The sequence below is a fragment of the Boleophthalmus pectinirostris genome, unplaced genomic scaffold (genome assembly GCF_026225935.1).
Source record: "Boleophthalmus pectinirostris isolate CB_2022bp ecotype Guang Dong unplaced genomic scaffold, ASM2622593v1 HiC_scaffold_20, whole genome shotgun sequence".
Lineage (NCBI taxonomy): Eukaryota > Metazoa > Chordata > Actinopteri > Gobiiformes > Gobiidae > Boleophthalmus > Boleophthalmus pectinirostris.
In genome coordinates this window covers 5991865-6019310 of record NW_026571153.1, presented here as the reverse complement: position 1 = coordinate 6019310, position 27446 = coordinate 5991865, and the positions used below count along the sequence as shown (strand labels likewise).

General features: G+C 39.1%; 1 protein-coding gene across 1 annotated transcript in view; it reads left to right on the top strand.

Moving 5' to 3' along the window:
• The window catches only part of nrxn2b (neurexin 2b), a 1850542-nt gene that overhangs the window by 199170 nt on the left and 1623926 nt on the right, over window positions 1-27446 (top strand). Inside the window, exon 2 of the mRNA XM_055156806.1 lies at window positions 23251-23271. Coding sequence (XP_055012781.1) covers window positions 23251-23271 — 21 coding nt within the window. The remainder of the gene's footprint in view (window positions 1-23250; window positions 23272-27446) is intronic.

Genomic DNA, 27446 nt, shown 5'->3' with positions numbered 1-27446 from the left:
GACAAAGCAAAGGTTGGCTAATTTGAGAATTTGTTTATAACACTTTTTTAATCGTTTGACTTTTCTGTTTTTCTTTGCTACATAATTCCATACGTCTTGCTTCAGATATTTGATGTCTTCTGTGTGTGTATCAAATGCAGAAAGTAGTAAACAATGCAAGTAGTAAACAATCCCTCGGCCGTCCAAGTAGAATCTATGCCAAAAGGAGAAATTCAATTTGTGAAGTCGACAAAAGTTTATTTGGTTGAAGACTTTTCGCAGTTCATCCAAGCTGCTTCTTCAGTTCTGGACAAAATGCTGGTGGATACTTCCTTATATCTGCCTCAGGGGGAGGAGCTAACAACATTGAAACTACTCTGAAACTAACACACACACTTGTTTACAGTTTCTCTAAACAGAAGCGGAGGACTCAGGCACAATCTATCTCCTATTTACAACTCCATCCTCAAACCTAAATCAAAATGAACAAGAGAATAGGGATCGGCAGGTCAGGCCCAGAGGTGTGAAAGCTCCATTATGGCCCTGAATGATTCTGCCCACACTCAGTTCAATAGGCTTAACTAACAAACAGAAACTGTAAGCAAGTAGGGTGTTAGTTTCAGAGTAGTTTCAGTGTAGTTAGCTCCTCCCTGCAGACAGATATAAGGAAGTGTCGACCAGCGTCTGACCAGAACTGAAGAAGCAGTTTGAATGAGCTGCAGAACTAATTCAACCAAATAAACTTTTGTCCAGTGAATAAGAGGGTGAGTCAAAGTCAGACTTTTGACTGGTGGTGTTTTCTGATGTGGGATTATAGCCTATGGAAAAAAAAAATCTGTCAGATGTGAAGAATAAAACATTCTGAAATATGGTGTGAGAGGTCCAAAAAAAAGAAGAAAAAAAAAAGAAAAAAGTTATTATTTAAAGCCGCTCTTTGCAACTTATGCTTAGCTCTGCTTATCTCATGGAAATGTTTTGTTTTGCCTTGCATTTTCCACAGTATGTGCTCAAAAATATCTTGGAAAAACATGCATTTTTAATTATAGCATTCTTACAAACTCTCCACAGATCTGACCTGTAACTTGGTGTCACCAGCTTGTCTCTATGAAGCATAAAAACTTTAAAGGGCCCAAATCAGGCTATTTTCTGATCCATGAACGAAATTAGTTCATCACAAACAGACCTGGCGTTGCGTTTTGTTTCATTCACACACGTTTAACACACAAATCCTGCATATTTAGGCTTCTTTTAAACAGAAAACGCTCTGTTGCACCTTGTGTTGTCATGCAGTAATACAGGAAGTACTCCACTATGTTTTTAAACTCCACGCACCTTCACTAGAATCATTCGGATAATTTCAGCCCTGGAACTGCCAAATAAATTCTGATAAACTAAAGGTAAAAGGAGCTGATAACTTGGCATCACAAGGTGGTACAGAGCATAACAGGACCTTTAACGCCATATTGTGGAACATTACGCGCCAAAAAAATAACATCTTCACAGAGACAAAGTAAAACTGAAGCCCGACGCTCACTTCAAATAAAAACATTTACAAAGCCTCTATGCAAATGTAATGAATGTGTGCGCCCATTGAAGCTCTCAGTACACACCATTGACTGTATTATGGAACATTTTGTATGCTACATTTCCCCATTACTCCGCATTGACTCATTGAGATTTAACTAAGCGGCCATTACAGCAGTGTTTAATTAAAGTGAATCATATCTGCGTGGACCTGAATGGACTTTATGATCAATGCCAAATGTAGTGAAAAATAACCGAGTCGCAAATCGCATGTTATTGTATTCACTGAGCTGGACGTGCGAGGGCTCTGGATAGAAGTGAGGTCACTGCAGATTCGAACATTTAAAAGTCCTTCGGTATTAGTCTGTCTACATCCACAAAGCTCAAAATGCTCTGTTCCAACTTGTGATGTCATGAAGTGGTAGTTTAGGCAGTATAAAGTATAACGTATGAACAGTAGCGGAGTAATCAACTTGGGGGCCCTCACTATAATGCATATTTATTTATTTTTTTATTTATTTTATTATTTATATTTTATTATTATATATATTTTAAAATGTATTTATTTATTTATATATTTTTTTTATGTTTTATTTTTATGTGTGTAAAAATTTAAATGTGTGACTGTTTGGGATGAGGAAACAACATGAACACAGATCAGAAAATAACGTAATAGGGCTCCTATTCCTTTAACTAATCGTCGTAGTACTTGAGACCAGTTGGATGGGTCTGGAGACCAGGCCTTGATACCGCTTTTTTTACGGTCTTGGTCTTGACTCAGACTCGAGCACATTTGGACTAGGACTTGTCTTGAACTCCAGCGCATTTGGACTCGGTCTTGTCTCGGTCTCACTGGACCTTGGACTCGATCTTGTCTCTGACTCAAGCGCGTTTGGACTCAGTCTTGTCTCGGTCTCGATGGCGCTTGGTCTCAGTCATGTCTCGTACTCGAGGTCTGACACTTGACGAGTGCGATCATATTTCATTACGGCCGATAAATGTGCAGAGGCTAAATATCACAGCAAAAACCAGTGAGATCATGTAACTGTAAATGTTACAAACTTGAAAAAACCCACTTGATTCACCTTGAAGTTGTTGCGATTGGAAGCTGGACTAATGAAGGGATTCTCAAACTGTGGGTGAGGGGCAGGACAGTTTGCTTGGTTTATTTTAAGACTAAATTAACTTTAACCAAATCAAATTGAGATAGATTTATAAAAACACTGATATATATGTGGCAAAATAACTGTAAAATACAAATAAATATAGGAAATGACAAAGATGGTCTTGATTTGGTCTCGATGGGCCATGATCTCAGTTTTGTTTCAGTCGCAACCTTTAAAAGTCTTGGTCTTGTCTCGGTCTTGGACTGATCTTAGTCTCGATTAGTGCAGTCTTAACTAAAACACTACTAATTACTATACAAGAAAATTAAATATATATATATATATTAATTGCTCTCAAAAGCAACCAGAATGTACCAGTTTTGTACTGCTTAAAACTATCAATAATAAATGCAATATGCTGTACGAGCTAATGCAGAGAACTTATTTCGCTAGATGTTCAACAAAATCAACTTAAATAAGCTGTTAGCCATATTACTCACCGTGACCTTACACAGAGTTGTATTTCGAGGCCTGAGTTCTTAGAAATATTCAGTTTTGCATACACCTACGCACGCTTTACTGCAGTTCTTCTTAGAATTCAGACATAAGGTCGTGTTGGTATTTCACCGTAAATAAAAAATCTGCAGTTGTATCAGTGCTGTGGTTTGCCAAAAATCGCTTAACACAGCGTAATGTAACTTTTTTGATGAAATGTCTCTCAGCTTTTTGTCTTGTCTCGTATGTTCCACAGTACGGCATTAAACTAAATTTGCCACTCCATGGATCTGAGCTGTATGTCAGCTTTCTAGCATGTTATAATATTGTTTGCTCATCAAAAACCTGCCTGAAATGGTTTTATATGTCGTCCGTGCATGTTTGAGTAATTTAGTGATCTCTCCTGGGCCTTATTCGAATCCTTGTTACAATTACAATTCTCCATAAATATATAAAACAAAACTCTACACGACAGCTTCACAAATCTGATGCAATGTGCAGTAGGTTCATTAGCGGGATGCACACTAGTAGTAGTACTTGTACTAGCAGTGATAGCAATAGTGCTAGTAGTGATAATAGTAGTAAAACTAGTAGTAGTGGTAGTGGTAGTAGTTGTAGTAGTCATAGTAGCAGTTGCAGTAGTAGTAGTGGTAGTAGTAATAGTAGTCATAGTAGCAGTGGTAGTAGTAGCAGTAGCAGTAGTGGTAGTGGTGGTAGTAGTGTAGTAGTAGTAATAGTAGTATCAGGAGTAGGTGTAGTAGTAGTAGTAATGGTAGTAGCAGTAGTAGTAGTAGTAGTAGTAGTAGTAGTAGTAGTAGTAGTAGTAGTAGTAGTAGTAGTAGTAGTAGTAGTAGTAGTAGTAGTTGTTGTTGTTGTTAGCGGCAGTAGTAGAGGCAGTAGTGTGGTAGTAGTAGTAGTAGTACTAGCAGTAGTATGAGCACTAGCAGTAGTAGTAGCGGTAGTAGTAGTAGTGGTAGTGGTAGTAGTAGTAATAGTAGTCGTATTAGCAGTGGTAGTCGTAACAGTAGCAGTAGTACTAAAAGTAGCAGTTATAGTGGTAGTGGTGGTAGTAGTAGTAGTAGTAGTAGTAGTAGTAGCTGTAGTAGCTGTAGTAACAATAGCAGTAGCAGCAGCAGTACCAGTAGTAGCAGTAGAGGTGGTGGTAGTAATAGTAGCTGTACCAGTAGTAGTAGTAGTAGTAGTAGTAGTAGCAGTAGTAGTAGCAGTAGTAGTAGTGGCAGCAGCAGTACTTGACGTGGTGGTAGTGGTAGTAGGTAGTAGTAGTAGTAGTAACTGTAGTAACAGTAACAGTAGCAGTTGCAGCAGCAGTAGTAGTGGTAACAGTAGCAGCAGTAGTAGTAGTAGTAGTAGCAGTACTTTATTCACTCATTTGCAGTACTTCAAGGACATAGACTACTACAACCCCCATTTAGATCATTTCTTGACCGAAAATAAAGAAGTAAAAAAAAAATACTTGTCATGCCGAACCCTGTTACACAACGACACAATCCACAGAAAGAAAACACATCTCTGAAGGGGGAGTGACTTAGCTTGGGGAGCAAACGGAGGCAGGGAGGGCAAATCCAGCATTTTAAAACAATAAAATCTAACTCGATGATCTTAATATGTTATAAATACCCTATAGAAGTAAAACCCCTCCTCTTTTACTTGGCGTATCTCTTCTTCTTTCCACCATCCACGGTAACGCATTTGTCAAGCTCAAACTCGACACTTCTTTCTCTTCTTTTGTGTCAGCGTGTCTGTAAGCGTCAGTCCTGTATAACTCCCAGCTCTCACCGAGTTTTAGTCCTAATCCAGTTTCTTTTCACAAAACTGTGCGACCGGGAAACTGCCTGTACTTCACTGATTTTGACAGGAACTAGCAAAGCAGCTCCATCCTCGCAGCTGCCAGCAAATGTATTCTGCCAGAGCCCTGTTCAGTTGAGTTAATGTACTACTTTAAAACCATGCGGCAGAAGAAGAACGGAAGAACGAAAACGGCTCTGTGCCCATTCTCCTTTTGCTTTCAAACTTAAACAATATAAGTCTTTACAGTCGCATTGGCAACTTTTTCAGTTTCTTTTTTCTTTTCTTTTATTTTGGTACAGTGAGCTCAGCGATACTTTCAGAAATTAACTTAAAGATGGAAACTTGATGTAACTTTTTCATTTCGGGGGTCCATCGTCTGCTGTATGACATTAAATAGCTCTACCTTACATTTATTCAATTACAGGTGGTTTTATAAGTCAAAAATATCAAGAGAAATAAGCGTTCTGACTGTGAGCGGGGTCTCCTCTCCACAGATCTGACCTGTAACTTGGTCTGGTTTGGTTTCCCTGTAGATAAAAAGGTTTAATGAGGTTTAATGATACTGTGAAACATTCCAGACATCGAACTATGTTCTAATTTCCTCATCACAAGCATTAGCAGCAGTTCTTCTCTCAAAGTGAAGGCGCTCTGTACCACCTCGTGATGTCATGTGGTGATACAGGATGTGTTTCCACTGTGTTTTTCTACTCCACTAGAATCATTTGGATCATTTCAGCCCTTGGAATTGACACTTTTAGTAGTAGTAGTAGTAGTAGTAGTCATAATAATAGTAGTAATGGTAGTAGTAATAGTAGCAGAGGTAGTAGTAGTGGTAGTAGAGGTAGTTGTTGTAGTATTAGTAGTAGTAATAGTAGCAGCAGCAGTAGTAGTAGTAGTGGCAGTGGCAGCGGTAGCAGAAGTAGTACTGCAGTAACAGTAGTAGTAGTAGTAGTAGTAGTAGCAGCAGCAGTAGTAGTCATAGCAGTACCTATAGTGGTGGTAGTACAGCAGTAGTAGTAGTAGCAGCAGTAGTAGTAATAGTAGTAGTAGCAGCAGTAGCAGTAGTAGTAGCAGCAGCAGTAGTAGTACTAGTAGTAATAGTAGCAGTAGTAGTAGTAGTAGTAGTAATAAGAGTAGAGTGTGGTAGTAGCAATGGTAGTATTAATAGCAGTAGTAGTTGTTGTAGTAGTAATAGCAGCAGTAGTAGTAGGCATAGTAGTAGCAGTAGCAGCAGCAGCAGTAGTAGTAGTAGTAGTAGCAGTAGCAGTAGTAGGAGCAACAGTAGTAGTAGTAATAGCAGTAGTAGTAGGCATAGTAGTAGCAGTAGTAGTAGTAATCATAGTAGTAGCAGTAGCAGCAGCAGCAGTAGTAGTAGTAGTAGTAGCAGTAGCAGTAGTAGGAGCAACAGTAGTAGTAGTAATAGAAGTAGTAGTAGTAAGTAGTAGTAGTAGTAGACACTTTCTTCTGAACTAAAGGTACAAGGTGTAGTTTTAACTTGAAATCTACATCTCCATGACATCACAAGGTGGAATGGAGCATTTTGAGTTTTGGAGACGTACACAGACTAAAAATAAAAAAAATACTCAAACATGTGAATGAAACAAAACACAACTCCAGGTCTGTTTATGACAAGACAACAACATTATAACACGATTTAAATCTCACAAGAGTAAAATTTTGCATAATATAAGACCTTTTTAAACCTGATTTTACAATATACATCTGAACTGGGGCATATGTTTTTGTACTTTTTTCGTTCGTTCACAGCATAGACCAGCACGTTTTACCGTATAAAAGCAACACACCCGCCTTCGTGCCTTGTGTTGCCTTTGCGCGTCCTTGTGCTTGCTCTGGAGTCTGTGTCAACACTCGTCCCTGGCCCTCTGCTTGTTGACATTGCGTGGTCCATCTATTCTCCTGTTATTATCTCTGCGTGACCTCCCATCGAGACCCGCTACTTCAACACACACAACAATACACAATGGCACTATATCAAATTTTTGCGTTACCATTGCTGTGAAGAAACGTCACCATTCTGAGATCGCCGGTGGGTATTGAAACCGTGAACGAATAATAGTGAAATCTGTAATTTTCTTCTATTTACATTGAGTGCGTATACATGCACATCAATAACCCGGTTATGTCAGTATTCGGGTTACTGCGTATACATGCGCACTTGACATAATCTTACAAATGCGCAGGTGCAAAAATTAACTTAAATCAATTTCATAAACCAGGAAAAATACAAACCGTGAGCTCCTTTAGCATAAGAAGCTAAGGAGCTACGAGATCTCCCACAATCCACTGTGCAGATTCTTCATTAAAATCTTCTGCATAAATAAACTCAACTTTACAACATATAAACCATAAAGACTATAGACACATCAGCCCGTTTGATCAGATAATTCAGCTGTGATCACATTTGTTTACGTTTTACAGAAACGAAACTTAAGACCGTTTGGCTAATTAGCATAAACTGTTAGCGGCGATAAAAACAACTCGCTCCTTGTGCCACTGATGCGATCAGTTTCTTTTGGACTAAATGACACGACTCTGTGGATTATGTGTGTTATTTCTGTGACAGAAGAGGCGCTGATGATGGTAAGTGTGTTCCGTGCGTATAGAGTATAGGAGATAGTTCATGTTTTAGCTTTTCAGCGTCACACGAGTGCAGGTCGTACGAGTGCAGATTGTACGTGTGCAGGTTTAGCGCAGCTCTTTATTTTACAGTCATTTCACTCGTTTGGTCACTTTATTTATGTTGGTCAATTTATTTATGTCACTACTGTTGTGGTGAAAGGCTGGAAAGTGTCTTTTGGACGCATGCGACTCAACTTTATGTTGCAGTAACCGGGGTACTGCGTGTACATGCCACAAGTAACCCGGTTATTATCGGAATAAACCAGCTACAGTAACCCGGTTTCTAATAACCGGGATACTGCCATAACCGGGTTACTGAAACCGGGTTACTGCGTTTACATGCACCATGAAGAAACCGGGATACTCAAAAAACCCGATCATAACCGGGTTATTGATGTGCATGTATACACACTCATTGTCTATTTTCTCACCATTGCTCTCGTGTGTGACCAGCTTTAAGGATTCAAACATTAAGGGAATCATATTTAAGATTTTGATTGATAAAATTACATAAATATGACCTAACAGTATGTAGATTTGTTGTTAATTACCAAACATTAGAGATGGCAGAAAGCAGAATGAGCCTTACACGAGTCTCTCATTTGTGTTGTCAGTTCCGATGCTGAAATCCAGTTTGTTTAAACCTAAACCCCAGCACCTTCAGCCATCATGAATCAGTGCTAGTGCAACCTCTGCATCTCAGTGAGGGAATTCTGGAGGTTTTGAGCTTTCACATGAAGCCTGTCCGTAAACTGAGAATGAGACAAACTTGGATGTGTCATCTACCTGCAGGTTGAGGCTCTGGCAACACAGTCCTAGTTGTGGTCCTTTTAGGTTCATTTGATCTTCTGATAATTTATGGTATTTATTTAGGTTATTTTTTCAGACCAAGAGATTGTTTTCATATTTGATAGTTTCGACTGCTCACTACGGTCTTCCTCAAAGTGTCACGTGTCCAGTCAGCTGATTTAAACAGGTTTTGGCGCTGTCTTTCTACCGGTGGAGGCAGGACGACAGCGCCATCTGCAGACTGACTTCCTCAGGACAGTATCCCAGTTGTTGTGAGAGTAAAAACGTACCCACAGGACTATAAACTGGGACGAGGGGGCTTTTTTACTTTCACACACCTGGGATACTGTCCTGAGAAAGTCGGACTGCAGATGGCGCTGTCATTCTGCCGCCATCGGTAGGAAGACAGCACCAGAACTTGTTTAAATCAGTTGAGCGGCACGTCACAGCAAAATCATGTGACCAATAAGGAAGACCGCAGTGATCTGTCGAAACTGTCAGGTGTGAAAGCAAGAACCTAATAACATAGGCTTAGTTGTGACTGTAGCACTTTTTGAAAGAGTGCGGGCTACATACGGTTCCTTTAATGTGGCACAAACAGCCAGATAAAATAAGCACTTAACATTTGTATGTACTATTTTGGAGTATAAACTGAAGTAAAATTTGTTTGACTAAGGCAGGGGTCTCCAACCTGTAGTACAGGAGCTACCAGCAGCTCTCCACCCTCCTCTAAGTAGCTCACCAAGGGATTTCTGAATTATACCAATGTACTGAACAACTCAAATTTAATTGATCCTATTTCCATTGTAAAAGTATCATTCTGATTCCTAGTTTTGTACACTGATTACTGGATAAGGGGTTATGTTTTATTGGCATCCAACTGTTCCTCATCTTCATCTTGCCATGGCTCTTATATTTATGAAATTTCTCGCTAAAATTGGTAGCTGTCTGGCATTTTGGCGAAGGTGATTTCATTTTTAATTTAATTTTTTTTAGTGGGAGTGGGGGGAATGATGAGTTCGTGTTTATGTGTGTAGTTCATGATAATATAAATAATATCATTGACAAAAATGAAAATGAAAAAAATAAATAAAAAAATGTCCAAAAAGCTTCTGGACATTGACCAACTGAGTTTATTTTTTTCTTTCCACTATTAAGTTGCTGCTCCTTGCATTTGCACTTCTACAAGAACGTTAGTGTGCATTTTTATTTCATTTGACATTCATACACCACATGACATTTTATTTATTTATTTTTGGTACTGATATGATTCCATAGTTGGTTCATGACACTGGATGTGCAGCTAAACTCGTCGCACAGCTCAGCCCATACGCCCAAACCGAATAAACTCTGAAGCTTTACATGAATTGGCAGAAAGTGCAGCTGTGAGTTGTGGCTCACAGGCAGCATTTATCGTAACCAGTGCGTATGCAAAAACGAGGAGATAAAACGCACAGTAAATGAGGTTGTATTGTGTTAGGGAATTGTTAAATGTTAAAAATAGATCATGTACAATTTGGCTTTTGTTTGTATTCTGTTGGCCTGAGGGGCTGAGTTAGCAGAGGAAGCAGAGTTTAGTGTAAAAAAGACTTGCACAAGGGAGTAAGAGAAGCATAAACACAAACACAAATAAGAGTTGTTGTTGTTTTTTTTTAACTTTTGTCTATTTTTCAACATAAATATATAATGTGTTTGTTTTCCATGTATTTAAGTTTTGCCCCAGTACGGATATATCGCATAAGCAGCTTTGAGATCAAAATAAATCCACTGCTTGCTGTCTGCGTCCAACTATGAAGCATTTTTTATTGTCTGATAATCAGGAAGAACTCGTTAGCATGCTAGTTGCTGTTGTTAGTGTACCTCATCTGCAAAACTGCCCTCTGAACATCGTGAAAAGCGCTTATAAACTCATCCTAATGAGTCATTAGAATGCACGAAATGTGGAATAACTTTGGATCAGCACAATCTTAACACATTTTTCACATTTTTAAAGGTTGTATGGAGGATTTTTTTTTTTGTTTCAAATTGTCAATGAAAGTTTAAAATACCATTACAGAGACGCAGCAGCCTTGTAATTATGACCAAAAAAAAAAAAAAAAAAAAAAAGAATGAAAAACTATCAACTGGACGTAGTGAGGCCAGATAAACATCAGCCAATAGAAAACCAGGCTACCTCATTTTCTATTGGCTGTTAGGTTGTCAATCAAACTATGTTTCTAGGGTAACTATGCAGCGGTTCTTAGAGGCTTTTTCTGTCGCTTCCTCGCAGTTCGCACAAAGTTTGTTGCAATGGCGGACGAGAATCCACGACCAGTTCGCTGTAAAAGAAAGTCCGTTTTTGAGGTCGCTGAAAGAAGAAGGGAAGAGGAAAAAGACCGAAGCCAAACTGAGGTGATTGTTGGAGATTCCTTTCAGCGATTGCGCGACTGAAGCAGACAAAGAATCTAAAAACTGAGGAGTCGGTCTCTAAATTATTTCTAGAGGGAGCTGTGGAGGAGGAAGGTGGTGTCACAACATTTGTAAAAGGACTGTCGCTATATTTCTCTTCCCTTAAAAAAATCCTCTATACAACCTTTAAGACTTTAAAAATCAGTCCTTTTAAATAATACTTACTCAGAATACTTTATTTTGAACATACTTGTAATTTTACCTATATTTGTTTCATTATTATTATTATATTTTGTATTGTATTGTGACAATTATTACGTAAAATCGATTTTTTTTTGGAGCTTTCTACCCACTTTTTCTGATCCCACAAAAATTCTCTTACTTATAGATAAAAATAAGATACAAGTAAAATAAAAATAAAACCCTCCCAGACCATATCCGTCATGGTCACTTACTTCCAATCTGACCAAAATGTCCGACAAACCCGACAATCCTGATGCGACGTGCGATAGTTTCATTAGCGGTATGATTGTGTTGTGATCGTGTTCTGAAGGGAGAGTGACTTAGCATGGGGAGCAAGAGGAGGGTAAAACGTCCAATGTCATCATCATGTTTACTTCTATATCCATGTTACATTTAGATCCAGATGAGTTTATTTCGTTGTTATTGTATAAGTGATCTGATTGTACGGCCTTGTCCAGCTCCAATATTCTCTACCGAAGCGGGAGTTTTATGCAGCCGCTCTTCAGTCTTTATTGGAGCTTTTTTTATCGCTTTTATATCTCGCATTCATCTCGTACCACTGTATTTATACACCACGGGCTTTTAAGAGTGACCTTCGTTTTATAGAAATGATAATATGAATGTGAGTTAATAGCAGCGGAGCTTTGTACTCAGCGTCTAATGAGTCATTTTTGCATGTTAAGTAATGAAATATCCTTATTATCCATAGCTTTTTTTTTTTTTTTTACTTCTCCAATACTTCTGGTGACAGTTCAGATGAGTGTGATTGACACGTGGATTAGCCAATAATCAGGAACATGCATGCGCTGTCCGTGCCAAAACAAATATGGCTAGTTATGAGGCAAAAAGAATCACAGCAGACTGAAAAACATCACAGATTTCCTCAAAATCAAAACATGAAGCACTGAACTCTGTTTATCTGAGGTGAGAGAAAAGTGTTTTTTATTCAAAATGAAAGCTGACCAATGGGCTGCTTAGTTTAATATGCATCACTGAAATAAACTAATCGGATTGGATGGTTTTGTCTGAGTTTGATATCCCATTCTGAGTTCTCATTCTGGACTCTCACATTCTGGCCGGACAATCAAAGAAGCAATTTGTTTGTGATTTGTGAGCATAGAAAATAGAAAAGGCCTGGCTGTACATGTAGCATATTTAAATGATGCTAAAAACTACCTTCTTTTAATCGTTTGTGTTATATGTTTTCATCCTAGTGTTGGTAATTTGATCGGAATGACCGTGACTGAGGTAAAGGTGAATAGACAGTGTCTAAAGGTACACTGTGTAACCCTTCTGTGTGAGGCCACGTCACCGGCTCGTTTCCATGGAGACGCTTTTGCCTAAAGTGTTGCACGTATGGCATCAATCTTGCATTGTATTACAGCTCAGTCTTTGCTCAAAAATCTCCAAAAGACCTTGGAAAACACACATTTTTACTGTGAGTGTGTGAGCACGTCTCTCCACAGATCTGAGCTGTAACTAAAAGGCTAAACAGTAAAATATGAATGGATACAATCAGGTGGACACCTTCACCTGAAAAGGTCACACAGAGTTTTTACACCAAACATATCTCCGTCAGTATTCTCATGAGTAAATATAGCAGATAAAAACATAAATGATACTGTGACTGTGTATGTAGAAAATGGATTTTGTAAATGGGCACAGAAGCTGAGTTAAGATGAGCCAGATGGGATGTCAAGAGGATGACTGTCAAGAAGAGAATTTTTTATTTTTTTTTCATGTTGCAGTTCAAAATATGTAATTTAAATTGATGCAAAGTATACCTAGAAAAAGACACGTTATGCAACACTGACTATTAACCATGTGGTACCCTCAACAGAATTTATACCTGGACCAAAAACGTTCATTTTGTCTTCTTATGTTCATTAACTTTGTGAGTTCTTTTTAAAGACAATACAGTAAAGTGTATTTACCTGCAGATCATCTTCAGAAATGTCCCTGATGTTGGTTACGTGTCATTTATCAGCTGTTGTTAGGTTCTGTAGGTGTAGTCGGCCTGATGGACCTGGCAGGTCGCTCAGATTGACCACGCCACCACCAGACCACCTTAAAAGAAATAACCGCATGTTTAGTTTTGTTTATTTATTTAATGAGACAGGGACAGTGCACAATAAACATTAACCTTAACAGGAGAAATGCACTGTATCAGGTTGTAGCACCAGTGCCCATTTCCACCTTGTCGTCCCTGGGAAGGTTAATTTATTGATTGTATTTAACTGACCTGAGCTATCAGCTACTCTTCCTGGAGACTTACGTAACATGTTTTGGATCATAATGGTCATTGGATCGGGGAGCAGCAAGTTCAAACACTGGATCAGGAAGGCCACTGAAATCAGGAAACAGCATCTACTGTGATGACGGAGAGTTCCTCTTTTCACTCACCTGGGACACCCTCCTCCAGAGAACACCGGGCGACGTGATGAGTCTAAGGAGGGGGCGTGGTCAGTCTAATGAAGGGGCATGTCATGTTAACGCCTACTGCAGGCATGTCCAAATTGTGGCCCGTGGCCCTCAGACAAATTTTTCTTGGCCTTCAGGCTTCCAGGTGAATTGGCCCAAATTACCTTGCATCAATTAAAAATTTACTTTTAACTGCAAGTTTTTTTTTGAAAATCTACCTTGATAGAGTTAATATTTAATATTTAGTGTGTGGTTTTAAGGATCTTAGCATGAATAAAGATCATTCTAACGTGTGATTTCAATTATTCACTTTATTGCGCTCCAGTCTATGGCCCTCGATCAGCCCTCTGCTTCATCTGTGTTTAGATATGTGGCACTTGATGAAAAAAATGTGGACACCCCTGGCCTACTGTATCGTCTTTAAAAAGAACCCAAGAACTTATTTCATTTGTTGTATTTTGCTTCAGTCATGCTTGTTTTATTAATCCAATAATCTAAAATTGTCTTCTTCGAGCACTCAGAAATGCGCCTTTTGTCCAGATTGTTGCGTCACAGGAAAAAATCTACACATTTCATCCATACGTGTTTGAGTAATCGTGGGATCTCTCCTAGGTGCTATTAAAACAATCCTTACAGTGAGCAGTACAATCCTATCCAAAGCTCAGCCCAAAAGCCTAAACATAACAAACCAAACCTGATGTGATGTGCGGTAGTTTAATTTCATTTTATTAAATTTTTTTCAGCAAATATAACATTTTCAAAACAATAAAAGGCAACATGATGATCGAAACATGTTGTGTATTAGCAGTTAATACTCCCTCTTCTTAACAAATGTCAAGAAGTCAAATAAAATGCATTTATGAAGTGTTGTTTTTAGCTCGATTTGACTTTGCTCGTCTGAAAGTCTCTGCGGTACAAAGAGCTGTGATGTTTGGATGTTGAACTCCCCGTGCGCGCTCCAGCCCTTTTATCTATAATGAAGAGATTATTCTGACAATTAGAGATGCTTATTTTCAAAGATGTCAGCCGCACAAAAACCTTACGCATGAGAGGATCGCAAATTTTGTGGTTCTTATCTGACAACTTATTTACTCACGGGGTTTAAAAACGCGGTCCGTAATTTTGAACGACATTGACGTTTAGTTGTAGCTACTAAAACGCTTTAATTATTCAGTTTTTCTTGCAATGTTTACGTAAAAATACACGCTTAATTCTCATTTAAAGGTCTTATATTATGCAAAATTGACTCTTGTGAGCTTTAAGTTATGTTAGAATGTTGATACCTCCTCAAACACAAACTTGGAGTTGTGTTTTGTTTCATTCACACATGTTTGAGTAATCCTTTATTTTTAGTCTGTTTACATCGCCAAAGGTCAAAATGCTGTGTTCCACCTTGTGATGTCATTGAAGTGATAGTTTTCAGCTACCTTGTCAGCTACCTTTTACCTTTACTTCAGTATAACTTGGGATTTCCAGGGCTGAAATCTTTAGTCACATAGATATCAGCTTTTTCAGGGCTGAAATGATCCAAATGATTCTAGTGAAGGTGTATGGAGTTTAAAAACACATTGGGGTACTTCCTGTATCACCACATGACATCACAAAGTGGAAAAGAGTGTTTTCTGTTTGTGCATATTTAGGCTGAGTTCTTCTTTCAAACAACACACACAACTCTAGGTATGTTTCCGATGAGGAAAAAACTGTAACACAGATTAGGAAATAGCCTAATGCGGCCCTTTAATCTGACATGGATCTATTAAAATAATTGGACAGCGTGTTTCTGCTTGTAGCTGCTTAAGCCGGGTGTACATTGTGCAATTTTTGGCCCTTTTTGAGCCGATTTTTCATTCGTGCGTCTGTTTTTGGGATCGTGCTGACTTTTGGCTTAATTGTGTGTCGTGCTTCGTGTAGTGAAATGGGGTAACGAGAACCGATTAATACCTCATGACCAGCTCCCGATCGACAATCGTAGGTCCAGTCGCCTCTTGTGAGGGTTCCGCACCGACCATCAGATCGTATAGTGTGAACATGAATAGAACATGAATCGTGAGCTGTGAACTTTTAAACTCTGCGATTTGGTCGTACAGTTTGAGCTGGGGCTGAGTGAGACGATCAAAAATATCGCACACTGTATGTCCAGCATTAATGTGAAGAATCCCTCAGTCGTCCATTTAGAATCCATGAGGAGAAAATTCAATTTGTCGACTGGACAAAAGTTAGTTTGGTTGAAGACGTTTCGCAGCTCCCCAGAACTGAAGAAGCAGCTTGGATGAGCTGCGAAACGTCTTCAACCAAACTAACTTTTGTCCAGTCGACAAACTGAATTTTCTCCTCACGTCCAGCATTAATGTCCACTCACTGGAACGTCAGCGAAAAAATCCTCCTGCCCAGAAAGGTTTTTCCCATAGAACGCAATGTAATCACAAACTGCTCATGTTTGAGTGACAGGGCACCTACAGTTTTTAAAAGGTCAGCTTTTGTGGCGATTTTGACCTGTTTTTAGATCGTAAACTTTTTCTCAGCTCAAAAGAGACACGCGCCATTGAGCTCGGCCCACTGACTTGAATGGGCGGCCATGTTTAGAACCCGGGGCTTGGCTAAGACATGTTCAGGGACATCTAGAAATTTAGCATTAGCACAACTTTGTAGCGATAATAGCTAATAGAAATTTCTATGACACATAAAACCACACTTATAGCTAGGGATGTAACATTAACCAAAATATCGTGATATTATATCGTCAAAGGTTGCAATATAATGTGGACCAACACAATATACTGAATTACAAGTCTTTTCACTTAAATTGTTTTGGTGCTGGAATAGCTTAAAAAAAAAAAAAAAACTACATAAACCATGATCCTTTGCTCAATGCAAATTACGTGAAGAAGTAAATATTTTAAGCACTTTTAAGTCTTAGTTCTTCGGATTGGAGAAAAAGCAGCATATTCACAGTTTTGTTTGACTCCACAAAATATCACAATAAATATGAAAATGTTTATCATGAAAATGTTGTACCGAGAGATTTGGATATTGTTACATCCCTTCTTATAGCAGATATTATGTAGTACTGTCTCATTTAGGGTTGTAAAACTAATCATCAAGTCAAAATGTCCTCTGCAAAAACAACTAAATATTCTGTCAAGTGTAGATTTGTACAAACATGTTCTGAAATGTGATTCTTGTATTATTTGGTCAATGTTTTTGTCAGTGCAATTTTCATGGGCGCATTTCAATCGTGAACTTTGAACAGAGTCTTATTATTAAAACGTAAATCGCAAATTGCCTCTGATCTAAAACGAGTGAGCACACGTTCAAATACATGTTTAATATTTCCTTGACTGTTTCTTACCGGGTGCAGTTGAACGCCTCTCCTAACCCCCAGCTCGATCAGATTGCGAAGTTACACGTTACTGTGAATCCGAGCGCGTATCAGCTTCTCCAGATGTGTTTTTGGAACGTCTGAGATTCGAAATGCAACACCTCAGTCGTAGGTCCTGGGTTTACACGTATTCGGTCCGTTATCTGGTCGTGTAAACGCAGCGAGTGTAAATCTGTAGCTTGTTAGAAACCAAACTGGGAAAGTCTCATTTCCCTCGTAGCCTCTGGCATTCGTCGGTGCAGCTTTTCTAATCCCCGTGACTTTCTTCAGAATATTGCATGCATACTGTATATCTTCTACTGCACACATTTTTTATTTCTCTGTCTGTCTTTTTTTTCTGAGTGCAATTAAAGTGGATCTAAACACTAAATCCACCAAACTGTGTAGATGGTTTTAATATAGTTGTCTACAGTTTCTATTTTACTGCAAATTACTCTAGCGGTCAGAAGTTTTAGAACACACTTTTTCCATTTTTTTTACTGTTTACTGTTGACCAAAACATTTTCTAAAATTTTGATTCATGAATGTGACCCTTTCGCAGATATAACAGCTGAACACACTCGTGGCTTGTTATTTCTACAAAAAAAAAATCAAATATTCTTCAGAAAGTTCTTCCCGAGTCTGTTGCAGAAGTCACTCTTCTGACCTCCTAAAAGTACTGTAGATGCAGGCAGTACAAAACACAGTCCGTGTATCTTTCGTTTATTTGCTTTTCAAAATAAAATCAAAAGTAAGAAAACAAAAAAACTACTATTTTCTTCATTATTTGTCTCCAAAACCGAAATGAAAAAACTGCTAACGATTCGTTTCCCATTTCCGTGACTTAAACTGCGATGCTGGACTTTTGCACCATATACGGACTGAACCAGGCCTAAAACAGCACTAAAACAGGACTGAACCAGGACTGAACCAGGACTAAGCCAGGTCTAAACCAGGTCTAAACCAGGACTGAACCAGGAGTAAACCAGGTCTAAACCAGGTCTAAACCAGGACTGAACCAGGACTAAGCCAGGTCTAAACCAGGTCTAAACCAGGACTGAGTGTCAGGACAGGCCCGGAGGTGCGCCCACGTAGACTGTTGGGTGATCAAGACTGAGACCAGGACCAGAGCCAGGACTGAGAGCAGACTGAGCCCAAGACTGAGACTGGAACCACACCGGAACTGAGACCTAGACTGAGACTGGGACCAGGACTGAGCAAAGGACTGAGATCGGGACCAGACCGGGACTGAGACCAGGACTAAAACCGGGACTAGACCGGGACTGAGATTGGTTCAGTCCTGGTTTAGTCCTGGTTTAGACCTGGTCTAGTTCTGGTTTAGTGCCGGTTCAGTCCTGGATAAGTCTGTATGCGGTGCAAAAGTCCGGCATCGGAGTTAAAGTCACGGAAACGAGAAAAGGCTTTTATCCGTCTAAAACTTTTTTTAAAAAACCTAATTGTTATCCTTTTTTCCTTTCGGTTTTGGAGACAAATGAAGAAAATAGTTGTTTTTTAATTTTATTATTTTTGGTTTTGTTTTGAAAATACGAATAAACGACTGAAACATGGACAAACTTTTTTAGATTTATTTTGACCTCAAGAGCTTGGGGGGGAATAGGGTAAAAAAAAAAAAAAAAAATGTACAGGCCCATTAAGTGTCAATCAAATCATCAAAATCCACAAAAGTCAGATGGGGCATCTGAGTTAAAACATCTAACACCACTTTCGCCCGTAATATCCCCACGTGATATTGCGATAGGTCTTAAAATTTCTTTGAATAAAACCTCCCTATGTAAAACGTCGCCGTCCCAGAGGTGTCTCGCTCCGGCGGGGAATCCCATTTAGCATACATGCGCTCGCTTCTGAAAAGTAATCTTCAAATAGCGGCGAGAAGAAGAGCCAGGATCCCCACGGCTTAGCGCTCAAGGCTATTGCTATAGTCTGATGCAAAGTAGCTCCAGGAGAATGGGTGGAGGTCGAGAGGAAACACGAATGGTAGAATGAGGCGCTAAAATGTCGCTAATGAATATGGATAAACGGGAGGCGGGTTTTGTACGGTTCGCGTGCGACGTTACGCCAACAGTTTGTATTTTTCTGACTCTTACATCATGCAAAGGAAATTCAAGAAGAAATTTGTAAAAAGAAATTTTCACAGGGCGCTGGATCTGATTTTTACTGACGTGAAAACCAAAACTTGTTCATTTTTTGCGGTTTGAAATGGTCCAAATTTATTTCTCGCTTACCTCACCCGAATGATTCACCGCAATGACTTAATAAACGCTTTTCATAACTTTCAGAGACAAGAGCGGAGTTTTGTCTTCAGGGTAAAACTAACAACAGCTAGCATACTAACGATACACTTTCTGATAAAACAAAACAAAACAAACCACTTTATATCAGATGCAGACAGTACAGTGGAAAGAGTTGCTTACTAGGGGTGTAACGGTACACAAAAATCAAGGTTTGGTACATTCCTCGGTTTTGAGGTCACGGTTCGGTTCATTTTTGGTACAGTATGAGGACAAAATGCAAAACCATGTACTTGTTAATTTGTGTTTTTATTAAACCAACAATTTGTTTTAACATTATACAAACAGGAAAATTAAATAAATGCAAAGTACTGCTTGGTAATACTCCACAGATATCCACAGATATTTTGCCACAGAAAACCATTACCCGGAAGTTCCGCAAACCTAAAGCGGGACACAAAAAGGTCTATATTGCTCCAAATTTGCCCCTATAACAGCCTGCCTCAGTGAGCTTCATTTGACTGGATGATGTCACATTCCTGTAGTCCACATCTTTATACAGTCCAAGGGGAAGACACATTTAAATATCTTAATATATACATTTGAAATGATGATTAAAACAATAAACCACAATCAAAACTACTGAAATTATGTATATTTTAAAATTTTGCTATTGGATCTTTTGCTTTAATCTTGTTTTAGTCCTTGAAATGTATCATATTTAATAGACAGAATATTCCAAACATTTCAATGAACATTCCACCATTTTTAAAACAATCGTAGCGTAATTGTAGCTTCAGGGAATTCTTAGAGGAACCTAATGCTCGTGTTGTTCGAGGCATCGCAGTATTTACTTAAGAAAACCTTTGCTTTTACTGCTGGCTATTTCATACTCCCCTTGGTTCCATATTTTTACATTACTCCACAACACAATTCATCAAAAGTTAATGTTAAAAGCAGCCGCTGTATGTAGGCTGCCCCGAGTGGTTTGGAAACGTTGGTGGCTTTGAATACATTTGGTGGTTTTCACTTTTATTTTTCATTCTATTCTATTTATCTGTTCTGTGAAATGCATTTTGGTGTCCACTATTTTACTTTTAGGATTATTTTTTCAAGGCAATATATAAAACAAACTGTAATTGAATAAATGCATTATAGATGAGATTAATGGCACACTGTGGAACATTTCAGGACACAAGTAGAAATGTTACATAATGCACATTTACTTGTTTATTTCATTTATTATTTTGTGTGTGTTTGTCCTAAAATGTGTTCTTACAGTATTTATTCTGTTATGTATTACATGAAAATATAATTGCATCGTATTAACTACGACTACTAACACTACTACTACTACTACTACTATTACTACTACTACTATTACTAATATTGCTACTACTGCTTCTACGGCTACTGCTACTACTATTGCTACTACTACTACAACTACTGCTTCTACTACTTCACACTACTACTACTACTACTGCTGTTACTACTACTATTACTACTGCTACTACTAATACTGCTACTACTGCTACTACTACTGATGCTACTGGTACTACTACTACTAGTACTGCTGCTACTACTACTACTACTGCTACCACTGCAACTACAACTACTGCTTCTACTACTTCACACTACTACTACTGCTACTACTACTACTACTGCTACCACTGCAACTACAACTACTGCTTCTACTACTTCACACTACTACTACTGCTGCTGCTACTACTACTACTACTATTACTACTGGTACTGCTACTACTACTACTACTACTACTACTGCTGCTGCTACTACTACTACTACTACTACTACTGCTGCTACTACTACTGCTACTATTTACTACTACTACTACTACAGTCGCTCCTACTACTATTGCTACCACTCCTACTATTGCTACTACTACTACTACGACTAGTACTAGTACTACTACTACTGCTACTACTCCTGCTTCTATTGCTACTACTACTATCATTACTATTACTACTACTTCTACTACTACTACTACTACTGTTGCTGCTGCTGGTACTACCACTAATATTATGACTACTACTACTATTACTACTATTATATCTGCCACTACTACTACTACTGCTATTTCTATGACTGCTACTACTACTGCTACTACTATGACTACTACTACTGCTGCTATTACTACTGCAACTACTACTACTACTGCTATTAATACAACCATTGCTACTACCACCTTCTACTCTTATTACTACTACTTACTACTACTACTACTACTGCTACTACTACTACTACTACTGCCATTACTACTACCTCCATTATTACTACTACTGCTACTGCTATCACTGATACTACTAGTACTGCTGCTACTATTGTTACTACTACTACTACTACTACTACTACTACTACTACTACTACTACATATTTAGTCGTGTGAGTTGTTTTATTGTAGTTGATTACAAACCGCTGTTTTCCATACACTCATCAGGCGCAGTAGATAAAAGCCTCTTGGTTGAATACTCTCTCGTTCCATTCCACGCGGGCCTTGATGTAAAGAGCCGTGCGTGTGCGTCTGATCTCCCCGTCTACTCTGAATGTATCTTTAAAAGCAGACACGAGATTATCACAGAGCCGCTCGCTGAGTACGAATCCACTTTTGTAGCTTCATTTTCATAGAGAGCGAAAAGATTGGGGACGTGAACAATGGAACAATGGTATGGAGAAGCTGTATGGTGTGCGAAGTAATGGCATAAGGAGTGAAGTGTCTTGCTCAAGGGCTCTGGTGTCGCGTTGTGATGATACTTAAATTTCAAACTCAATTTTCATACTAAGGAACAGACTTGATACTGGATATTCCAATAATAATAAATGTTGGGGGGTGTTCTATAATGCATTTCTTTTGCCGGAACGTTCAGCAGTTTCCTTGGTAACGCACAACACATTAGCACACACACACACACACACAAAAAAAGTTTAAGATCTAGTTTGTGAGGTGCGTTTGTGAAGAGGAAACAACACTGTAACATAGATCAGAAAATACAATGAAACTCTTTCATTCTTCTCTCTTTTTGTTTAAAATGAATTTTATGGTGAATATTTATGTTTTGATATGTTTGTATTGTGATTTTAATGTCTATTTTATTCTATAAGGCAGGGGTCCCCAACCACCGGGCCGTGGGTCCCATGTTTCCCGTGCCTCTAAACCCGAACTAACACCAGGACTAAACCGGGACTAAAATCAGGTCTAAACTGGGTCTAAACATGCGTCTTCTCGTGTATGCCGTGTGGATTGTTCCTCCTTCTATGTTTCTCATGCCTCTAAACCCGAACTAAAACCAGGACTAAGCCAGAATTAAAACCAGGACTAAACTAGAACTAAAACCAGAACTAAACCAGGACTAAATTCAAGTCTAAACAAGGTCTAATCCAGGTTTAAACACGTGTCTTCTCATGTGTGCCACGTGGCCTGCAGCTTCTCACATATTTCCCACGCCTTTAAACCCAAACTAAACCCAGGACTAAACCCGAAATAACACCAGGACTAAACAAGGAATAAAACCAGGATTAAAATCAGGTCTAATCCACAACTAAAACCAGGACTAAAATCAAGTCTAAACTAGATCTAGACCAAGTCTAAACATGCGTTTTCTCACGTACGTCTCCTCCCATGTTTCCCATGCTTCTAAACCCAAACTAAAACCAGGACTAAACCCCAACTAAACCAGAACTAAAACCAGGACTAAACCAGAACTAAATCAGAACTAAAACCAGGACTAAAATCAGGTCTAAACTAGATCTAAACCAAGTCTAAACACACGTCTTCTCGTGTGGACCATGCCTCCTCCGATTTTTCCCGCGCCTCTAAACCCCAACTAAAACCAGGACTAAACCAGGACTAAAACCTAGGTCTAAACCAGGACTAATCCAAGTCTAAACCAGGTCTAAAACCAGGACTAAACCAGGACAATCACAGGATTTAACTAGGACTAAACCATGCCACGAGGACCACACCTGCTCGCCTGCGCGCCTTCTCGCGTACGCCACCAGCCCGTGAAAATATTGTCCCGAAAAAAGCACCCACCACCCCCGCCCCCTGAAATATTGTCGGACTTAAAACCGGTCAAAAACGGTTGGGGACCACTGCTGTAAAGCACTTTGACTCACATTGTGTACGAATTGTGTTTTTCAAGTAAATGTGCCTTACCTTTCTCCGCTGTACTAAACGTAACTAATAAATCTTGTTTCTCTTCTCTTTCTCGTCCTCCACGCTCCCTCCTTCAGTGGACGAGTACGCCGTGGAAGGTAAGACTGATGTTTATTGCTCTTCCTCTGATGGCTCTCCTTAACGCCGTCATGGATGCTAACGGTAGCTGCTCCGCTAATGGTGTGTGACCTCCATTCTGCGGAGGGGCATTGTCAGTTTGGACTGCGGTTTTCAGTGACTTCCAGGGGCCCAAAAAAAACCAAAAAAAAAAAAAACACTTTGGCAAAAAACCCAAAAAAGTCAATCTTGATTTACTCTTTTATCTGTCTTCTTTGCTTTGTTTTGTTTTTTTGTTTTAATTCTTTATGTTCTGCTGTTGAACACGACACGAAAACGTACTTACACTTATTGAAAATGTGATTCTACACAATAGCGTAGACTCTTTAAAAGTTTCAGACAAATACTTTCTAAATTCTGTAATGGAGGCAAATGGATGCAAAAGTGAAGTGAAACATAATGGAATTTAGTGGGAAATTTTGATTAACCACGGAATATAACCAGACATTATGAATTTTAGGTTTAATTGGACAAATATTTACAGAAATGTTGTCCCCAATGGTTTTTCATTTCTATACTCTATGCGTACTTCACCACAAATTATGTGTTTTGTGGAGCTTAAATTAATCTGAGGTTTAGAACATTGTGGGTGTTTTTTCATATTTGTAATAGAAAACCAAAAATAACTGAACTTTATTTCCAGGAATTGGCTCTGTGCACAACAATTTTAATACTTCCTCCCCATTGGTGTCCCTGTATTTTTTGTTGAGTTCCGCTGATATGAATAAATAACAAGGTGCGTTTCGGCTTTTTTATGGGATCCGCATCTTTTGGATTTGTTAACGTCAAAAAAGCCGTTCAAAAGACGCCAATGTGTAAACCTATTTTGATTGATTGGTTGATTCATTTTTATTTCGAGTTTATGCCAAGAGAGAAACAATAATCATATATACTACATATACATTGTAAACAACAGAAAAGCACATTTCTCGAAAAGGAGTGGGAAGAAGAAAAACGTATATGAACCCACCCCTGTTCATGACATAGTTTCAAAATTTATGTGGTTGCTTTTGTACATTGATCACAGAACTTAACAAATATTTACATATAGCTAAATAAATGACATATTATGCAAACAAAATATAATTTTAGCCCCCAAAATTTTTCTTTCTTTTTTCCCCCATTTTGTACTGTACACATATATATACACATACAGATTACATGCACACATACACCCATACATATATGTATTTTAACAGCCACTAAAACTAATCACACAGGAGGAGCTCAGCGTAGATCTGCTGCTCCTCCACGTTGACAGGAGCCAGCAGAGGTGGCTCGGGCATCTCATATGGATGGCTCATGGACGCTTTCCTCGGGAGGTGTTCGGGCATGTTCCATCAGGAGGAGGCCCCAGGGAAGACCCAGGACACGTTGGAGGGACTATGTCTCTCGGCTGGCCTTGGAATGTCTTGGGGTCCCACCATAGGGCTAGAGAAAGTGTTCGACGTGAAGGAAGTCTAGGAGTCGTTTCTTAGATTGCTGCCCCTGCGAGAAAATGGATGGATGGACTAAAACTAAAGTTATTGGGAGATTATGGTTGAGGAGAGTTGAATCCAAAGCCAGATAGAAGTTTAATAATATCAGGATGCTCCATGTTCAATCTTCGTGAGCGGCCCCAGAGACCCAGACAAAAGAGACCATCAGCATTTAGAGTTTACAATTATGAGCAGAAGGGGCATGTACACATAAACTCTTGGTACAAAGAATATACATATAAATTATTATAAAAACTTCATATTAATAGCAGTTTGATCTACACAGCAAAAAGTGTATTGTTAAAACTGACTCTCAGAATCAATTTTAACAGTTTACTGAGTCCAATCTGTTCTAGAGTTAATTTAACATTTTTTGGAAGCTTTAATTAAGTAACATTGGACCAAAGTTTGTGTTTAACCCTGAAACCAAGAGTTATATTAATGTTTTTAGAGTAAATGGATAACACTTTGTAGGGTTATTCTGATTTAGTTAAACAACACACAGAGGCATTTTAGTTTTACTCTTTATTTTAGTTAATTTAAGATGAAATTATGTACAAAACTGGTTCAAACTGGTCTTCTCTCACGGGAGTTTGAAGTGGAGGGTGGGAGGTTCCAAATTAACACTAAGGGAAGTTGAATTAACACTAGGGGAAAGGGCCAAACTAGGGGCAACCATATAAACTCTGGCAAATAACCCCAAATCGAACACCCATTTAACTTTCAAATACTTAAAATAACACTTTTTGTGGTAAAACAACTTTTTTAACCCTCCAGTTTCTGCTGTGTAATGTCAGCTAATCTAAAATCCATTATGGTGCATTTCATTTTGCCTCCAGTCGCCTCCATTTTAAAATTTGGAACATTCTGATGACATTTTAAAGAGTCTATAGCAGCTCCCGTCTTGTCCCAGTTCGAGTCCACGTGAGCGATGGTTGCCGGTGGGATTCCTCGGGGGCGTTATTAGCCCTTGGGCCAAGCGCTAGGACACGCTACAGCCGGTTTAACGGATGGAACAGCATGAGCTTGTGTTTCCGCAGGGTTTACAGGAGTTTCGTTGATATGCTCTTTGTGATGGGTGCAGTTATTGTCCAGATGTCCTTGTCAGTCAGTTTGATACACTTGAATCCATGTGTTGACTAGTAAAGTAGTTTGAAGTAGCTGCAGACGTGTGGTTGAAGTTGCGCTCTTCTGAACACTCTGGATTTGATGGATTGCCTGTTTATGTTTCTCATCAGATAGGGAAGTGATCCTAAAGTTACCAATTGCTGTTAGCATACAATGAAAGTTTAATGTTTCTATCTCTCTTTTGTTATAGTAGTTTTGAGTTGTACAAATACATGACCAGTAGAATTAGTCGTCATAACTAGTTTCATCCAATAATTAGATCTGAATATTGGTGTGACTAGTATCAGTGAATATTAGGGGTGTAACGGTACACAAAAATCACGGTTCGGTACGTACCTCAGTTTTGAGGTCATGGTTCGGTTCATTTTTGGTACAGTATGGGAACAAAATGCAAAACCATTTACTTGTTTATTAATTCAACAATTGGTTTAAATGGGAAAATAAAATAAATGGAAAGTGCTGCTTGGTAATACTGACAAATTAAATAAAATATTCTCAAATAAGCAACAAATGTATGAAATACTATAAAAAAATAAATTCCTTTTAAACAGTAACAAAACTTTTTTTAAAACGTGAAGTGCAGCACTGACAGTTCCAGCATGAAGTTTTACTCAATCTTCAGATTTCTGGCCAAAAAAACCCAACTTGTCCACATTGTCTGGAGTAAGTGCAGATCTGTTAAGAGTGAGGACCGGGACGCGACGATTGTAGTTTTGCGAGGATTCACGTGGTTCGGAGGGACGTAGTCAAACTGTGGGGCAATTGTAACTATAAAACGCTGCGGGAAACACTGCCGCACCAATCACGGACGAGTTCCCTGGTGAATATAGCGGTGCGTGTAGTGGCGGAATATAAACACAAACAAACTGAGCAAATTCTCTTGTACACAGCTGCGCACCGAACTGAACGTCCTGTACCGAAATGCTTTGCCACGAATACATGTACCGTTACACCCCTAGTGAATACGTGGATTTTTTTTAAGTGGAACCAAACAGTACATCCACCTTTTTGCACTACTTAACTGTTCATATGGTGTTAACAGCATCATCTACTGTTTTTTTCTGACGGTTTTAGTACAAACTAGGTCAATTTGCCGCTTCCTGGTCAAAAACGCCTACTTTTAAGTGTGTGCCGCCTTCAGTGGACTTTGCATTTTCAAGTAGTTGGTGACATCACAAAAGACTGTCCCGATTATCTGGCTGCAGTGGCGGAGTTTTAAGTGTGGATCGGATCATAATCGATACTAAAACTAGTCTTGAAACTTGATAAAGAAAAACAAGAAGTCAACATGGAAAGGAAGAGGCCCCCTTTTGTGGATTATGCCCCATTTTGCTAATCTCTTGCTCCGGCCCTGCCCCGCTCTCTCCTCCCCCCCGCCCTAAATGCACACTTAGCTTATTGTCACTTAGCTGGGTTAGCGTCGCCGCATCCTCCGCTCTCCAGTCCGCTGCCCTACATGAAGCGCTCCCGCAGGACCACTCGCCCTTGACCCCGTCTGTACACTGTGGCCCCACCGGAGAGAGGAGGGGGGGTAATGCAGGATGACACAC